Below are 6,000 nucleotides of genomic sequence, written 5' to 3' on the forward strand. Positions count from 1 at the left end.
TGTTTTGACCAGTGGAGATAGTGAAGTCTAAGCAGTGGATATGATAAGAGGACTCAATGGTGTGGGGATGTCTCATGCTCTGACTGCAGATAATTTTGAACTGTTATTTAAAGTTGTATGAACTAATCTGTAATTTAAATCTGAAAAAATACACTAAAAATCAGATGCAACATAAAAACAGCTGATTTTCTTTCCAAATGCATCCTTATATCAATTTCTATGTTCTCAAAGAATTACTTAAAATGCATATAGAATCTTAACTTGTTACAAAAAATTTCGCTGCTGCAAGTTTGAATTCTAAATGGTGTACATTTCATTATATTACTGGTCCATTGCTCAGATAATGAAATATAAGCCTTATACTTATCTATCCTTGCTAGAAAATCAAATAAATTTGAAGACCTGCTTGAATGATGTGAAACATTTCATGATCAGGAATGAATCCGGCTGATATATTTGTTGAAAATATTCAGTGCTGGCATTTCTCACTGTTTGTTAGATATCTGAAGGGCAACAAAAATCAACTTGCAGCATATCTTTCACAGAAAGTGCTGAGATAAACACACACACCTCAATAGGGGGACACACAGAGCACCAAAATACATTACAGATCCAAACACTGAAACGACCGAGTCGGCAAAATTGGCCATAGTTTGCAAACAAGCCCAAAACACCCTGCTGGAACAAGTACAACCAGCAGGAGAGCTACCAGTGCTGAGGAAGATATAATGCATTTATGTTTACAGTTTGTTATCAGCTGACAATAAATCCTTTCTGAACTGCTTTATAGAATGCACATGAACAGGAATGTCAGTACCGTATGCACTTATTTTGCATTAAAGAGCGAGGGAGCACACATGTATAACACAGTTTTTGCTCCCCTGCAGTCCTGGGTCTGTTTTGTGTGAGGAAATGTGACTGAGTTCCCCTGGGAGCTCATTTAAAAGACAGAGACTGGGAGAGAGAAACTACACAAGTAGAATCTGGGAAACACTGGAGCAGAATCCAAGGGGGTGTAGGGGTGGGGTTGGGGGGGGGGGGTCTTCCGAGGAATACCAGGAGATCTCTGAGATGACATAACACCTGTAATAATAATAGAACCACCTCTACTGGGTGATCTTTTCTTTTAGGAAGCACTTCTAATAACAGTATTTTCCGCACTATAAGGCGCATTGGACTATAAGGCACACCTTCAATGAATGGCCTTTCTAAAGTTTTTTCCATATATAAGGAGCTCTGGATTATAAGGCGCACTGTCGGTTTTTGAGAAAATTAAAGGCTTTTAGGTGCGTTTTATAGTGCGGAAAATACTGTAATTTAAAATTACGACTGCCAAAGTGAACAGGGTTTGATTTTAGCCGTTTACTATGAGCTCAGTTAAGTACATGAAGCCTGATGTCCACTGACACACTTCATGTTAACAGAGGTTTACCTGCTTCATTGGTCATCTGTGCACCTCCATTTCAAATCAATAAGGAGATCTCAGTGGAGCTTCCAGGACTAATCCTGGACATTGATTGGCTTATAGTACATTTGTACATCAATACTGCACAGTTCCTTTATCTTAGATGCACAAAGGAGTCCAGAGGAGGTCAAGGATCCCTGATCTCAGCTCCTCACCTTTAATGTCCTTTCCGAAGCCCATAGAGGATGAGACGTTCTGGCCTTTGCTGCTGCACTTTTCTTTCTTTACATCATCATCACTGGACACGTCACCTGGGGAGCTGATTTTTTTCTTCTTTCTCTTTTTGTGGCGTGGAGGCAGCTTTTTGGGAAAGGCAAACATGGGAAAGATGACCAGAAGCATGGCTATGGCACACAGGAGAAAACCACTCCACCTAAAAGAAAGATGCCAAATGCATTAAAATGCGGATTGCCCAGGAAACACCAAGACGAGGTTCAGGGCGTTTACACAGGAGTAAACTTACCAGTTGCCAACAAAGCGAGGGTCATTCTGGTCGATGTTGACGACGGTTTTGGGGTCAACGTAGAAGCCGATGAGGACCCCTCCCAGCAGGTAACCAGCTGCAGGTCCCAGGGCTCCCATCACATACATGATGGCTGCAAGAAAGAGTCAAATAAACCCATTTTTTGGAAACACTATAAACACTTTATAAGTTTTAATGAGCACAGATCATTAATAACAAACAGACTTTTTTCATCAATGCCTTTAAATGAACCTCTGTTGCGTGTGACTGTTTAAATTAGACCTCTGGGAGCTGCTCATTACCCATGATGCATAGCCGACTACCTTCAGAACAACTGCTCTGAGATCAGTGGGAGTCTCCATCAGCCCTGAAGTAATTTCTCACAGCTTTAGAACCAGGAAGTTCCAGAAGTCCTGCATTGACCTGAGGGCACACCTGCAGCCCAACGGTAGCTGCAAACCTCAGAGCTAAGCGCGGAATAGTGAAACATTAACCCTCGGGACACTCGAACCATCAGTCAGGTGAGCCAATCACGCTCCATCACTTTGCCGCAGGAAAGTAAAACTCATTAAAGTTAGATAACCCGAGTAGGACAAGTGGAAAAACCTCGCTGACACCCAGCAGACGTGAGTCAAAGCCATTTTCCAGGAGCAATTAGGGAACAAAACCTTCTATAATTACACCTGGAACACTGCTGAAAGCTGTCAGTATGTGTGTGTGTGTGTGTGTGTGTGAGAATGTGTGACTGAAGGCATGGATTAACCCTTATGACAGTGGTTTGTATGTGTGGGAGGAGCATATTCCTTAAAATGTCTATAAATGACAAAATTCTAATCCACAATAGCTGAAAAAAATTAATCCTTAACTTTTTATTTATCTCTTTTCCTGTTGATGTTGGCATTACCCCACCCGCTGGCAGTCTGTCCATCAGTTTTGTTTTTGTCTGAGTGAGGGCTCGAAGGCCATTTCATCCCCGGCTGTTCCATCACATATTTCATCCGCCTTGCCAAATTTTGCATATAGCTTTCCTGCATCCCCAGAGGCCTGCAACTTTCTCTGCCATCGTAATTTCAGCCCAACACTTTGAGTGCTTCTGACCCCCCCCCCCCACAGACTGCATGAGGAGAACAGAGGAAATACGTGACGCCCTATAGTGTGGTCAAAACAATGTCCAAAAATACAATGCTTATCTAGACTTGATTTGAACAAAGACTAAAGGGAAGGGGAGGAAAATTAAGAATGAAAGGCCTTTCAAGAAGTCAGCTTATTAGTCTCTCACACACACACACACACACACACACACACACACACACACACACACACACACAGAAGATGCATAACAACAATGGTCAGTTTCTATGGCGCCAAAGAAAGGAAGAGATAAGAGAGAAACACATTCATATTTCAGATATATAATAAACCAGCATGAGTGCGTTATAAGGCCTTTAGGCTTCCTTCTTGTGACTCCAGATGAACAGACAAGAATCATTTTTCTAAACACCTGAAGTCATCTGCTCCTCTTTCACTCCTCCCGCCTTGTCTCACTTTGTCCGTGCATCTCATACATCACTTTTAAACTCCTTTCGGCGTGCCATTTCTCATATCCTGCTGGCAGGGGAGTCGAATCTCCACGGCAGTCCAACTGTTGTACAATGTAACCAGATAAATTACAGCACAGAGGCAATAAATCTTTAATTATATTTGGCAAGGACATCAAGAGGTCTTATCTTATTATCTCTGCCTTGGAATAAAAACACCTCCAAATAGCCCGGAATGCAAAAAATTCCACATAGAAGCACAAAAACGAGTCAGTGATATCAAATGCTGACATGAGTTTAATGATGGAGTTTAATTATGAGGGTAAGTCAAAGCGTCCGTCCACTCTTAGGTCAGTCTGCAGGTGAACCTAGACAGATGTTAAAATGAGTGGTTTAATAATACCTAACTGGACTCCAAGCTTGAATGCTGCTGAAATACAAGTTTTGATGGACATTTAAAAACAATGCATTGATATATGATCCTCATATCACCTTGCAGCCTGTCGACCCTTCCTGTTCCCCAAATATAACACCATCATTAAACACCCTTTGGCTGTGGCAGACAGTCTGGGTGCATCCAGGCGTTCATTCACCGGGCTAAAGGTTGAGCACCGAGTTGGACGCCCTCCGATGACAAACCTGCTGTTCTCGGGCAGCTATATTTCACCCCCCTTTGGTAAATGTGTCAATGCCTACTTTGTCGCTCTTTCCATCACATTAACAGTGTTACGCCCAATTGCAGGACAGAGGGGATGTGAACCCGTGCCAGTCTCTCTGGCCTAACCCTGCCTGATTGGCATCCAGCCTGGATATTTGGAGATGGGGGGTGGGGGGGTTTGAAAGCTGCGGCCGGCCTGAAGGACGGTGAGGACGGAGCCTGCGGATGGAATGAATATGCTAACGCAGCAGCGGCGCTCCATCGCAAAAACACACATGCTGCAGTGACATACGTCAGCAGAGAGCAGGGGGGGTTGCCAATGCAGGAAGTGAGGCGCGCCACCGCCTCACTTTACTGAATTACGTTGGTAGACCTTTACTGGCAGCACGTGAAGGACAGCACATTATAGGCTTCATATTGCTTTCCACACGTGTGGAGGTAATGGAGCAGGAGCTCACCAAAGCAGTTATTGGCTTCCAGTTGAATGTTGAACAAAGTCAGCACCAATTTCATCTACATGACAACCCAGCCTGACTTTCAACATGCTGTGGTAATATTGCGCTGACTCTGTTATTTACATTAGACATGCATGAAAAAGCAAAAATTGAAAATGAAGACATGGAGCATGCAAAAGAATTTGAGACAGAATCCAATACCGGCAGTGACAAAAAGAAAATGAAGTTGTAGACAAGTGTTTATAACAGACACACAAAGGAGCAACAGAAAGATTTCATCAAGAAGGACCAGAGCATCAGTTACAAACCAGGGACTTTACCATCAGCCAAGGTCAGACTCAACCAGCATCTTAATTACATGCGCCCACATGTACACGTGATAGAGATACAGGGCTGAGAGAAAAGGAAGTGTGAGGACGAGGTCAGGGTTTTATACCGCATCATCCACATCATTTTGTTCTTTAGGCTCCAGCATTTGTGATTGACTGAGATCAGTGTCAGATGGAGGAAGGATATATTATCAATCTAGAAGCAGAAAAGCTAAAGGGAAGGAAATAAAGGAGGAGATGCGTTTCGGTGAGACAGCAGAGAAAGAAAAAAAAAAAAAGCAGATGAGGCAGAAAGATACAGAAGAACATCTGAGATGGGTAGCAAGAGTGATGGAACGTGAAGAAACAGAAGGAGAGGAGTGGCAGGGATGGCGGCCGCCACCGCTGGCGACTGATCCTGCTGTGTAACAGAGTGATAAAGCTTGCTCAGCAACATCCCTCTCAAATCTAACCTTCAGGGACCGGAGCTACTCCGTCGTCTCCGCTACGCCTCCTCCATACTCTGCTAGACCTCCACTGTCCCCGACTCCATTCGTGAGAAGGATTGACTCATTCAGAGCTCGCCGGGCTGAGTGAGGGCGGGAAAACGGCAAAAGGTGTGTGTGTGTGTGTGTGTGTGTGTGTATGTGTGAATCACAAGCGTGACGGTAGAAGCTCAAGTTGGTTTGCTGAACGGATGACATTATGGGCGCATGACTGCGACTGATCCCTATTTTTATTATTTCAAAATGAATTTGCTGATTTACTTTATTCTTTCTTCTGGTTATTTTCAAAAAAATAGTTAAAAATTGTGAAATGTCAGATCAGCAGACCAGAATATTGAATTTAAGAATAATGTAAACCCAGAGACAGCATATAAGAAGCCCTTTCATTCATGGAGGATGATGTTTTATTCTCATTCATAACCTTTCACTTGTCGTTCTCTGCTCGTAGCCACGGTAACAGATTTTTAAAATATCTCAACTTCAGCCATCAAACTTCTCTTCCCTGCAAGGTCACAACATCGGTAATAAATGCAAGGAATTCTGGGATTTATCCCCCCCATCTTCTTCTACAGTTGCCTTGGCTATTACTGGAATTTCAGACATCACA

General features: G+C 43.2%; 1 protein-coding gene across 2 annotated transcripts in view; it reads right to left on the reverse strand.

Moving 5' to 3' along the window:
- slco5a1 (solute carrier organic anion transporter family member 5A1) overlaps positions 1-6,000 on the reverse strand; it is a 32,279-nt gene that overhangs the window by 13,796 nt on the left and 12,483 nt on the right. For both annotated transcript variants that reach the window (XM_068343662.1, XM_068343663.1), the window contains exons 3-4: positions 1,929-2,061; positions 1,621-1,838 (exon numbers count right to left, since the gene is read on the reverse strand). In XM_068343662.1, coding sequence (XP_068199763.1) covers positions 1,621-1,838; positions 1,929-2,061 — 351 coding nt within the window. The remainder of the gene's footprint in view (positions 1-1,620; positions 1,839-1,928; positions 2,062-6,000) is intronic.

This window comes from Antennarius striatus, chromosome 20, assembly GCF_040054535.1.
Source record: "Antennarius striatus isolate MH-2024 chromosome 20, ASM4005453v1, whole genome shotgun sequence".
In the NCBI taxonomy this organism is placed as follows: Eukaryota; Metazoa; Chordata; class Actinopteri; order Lophiiformes; family Antennariidae; genus Antennarius; species Antennarius striatus.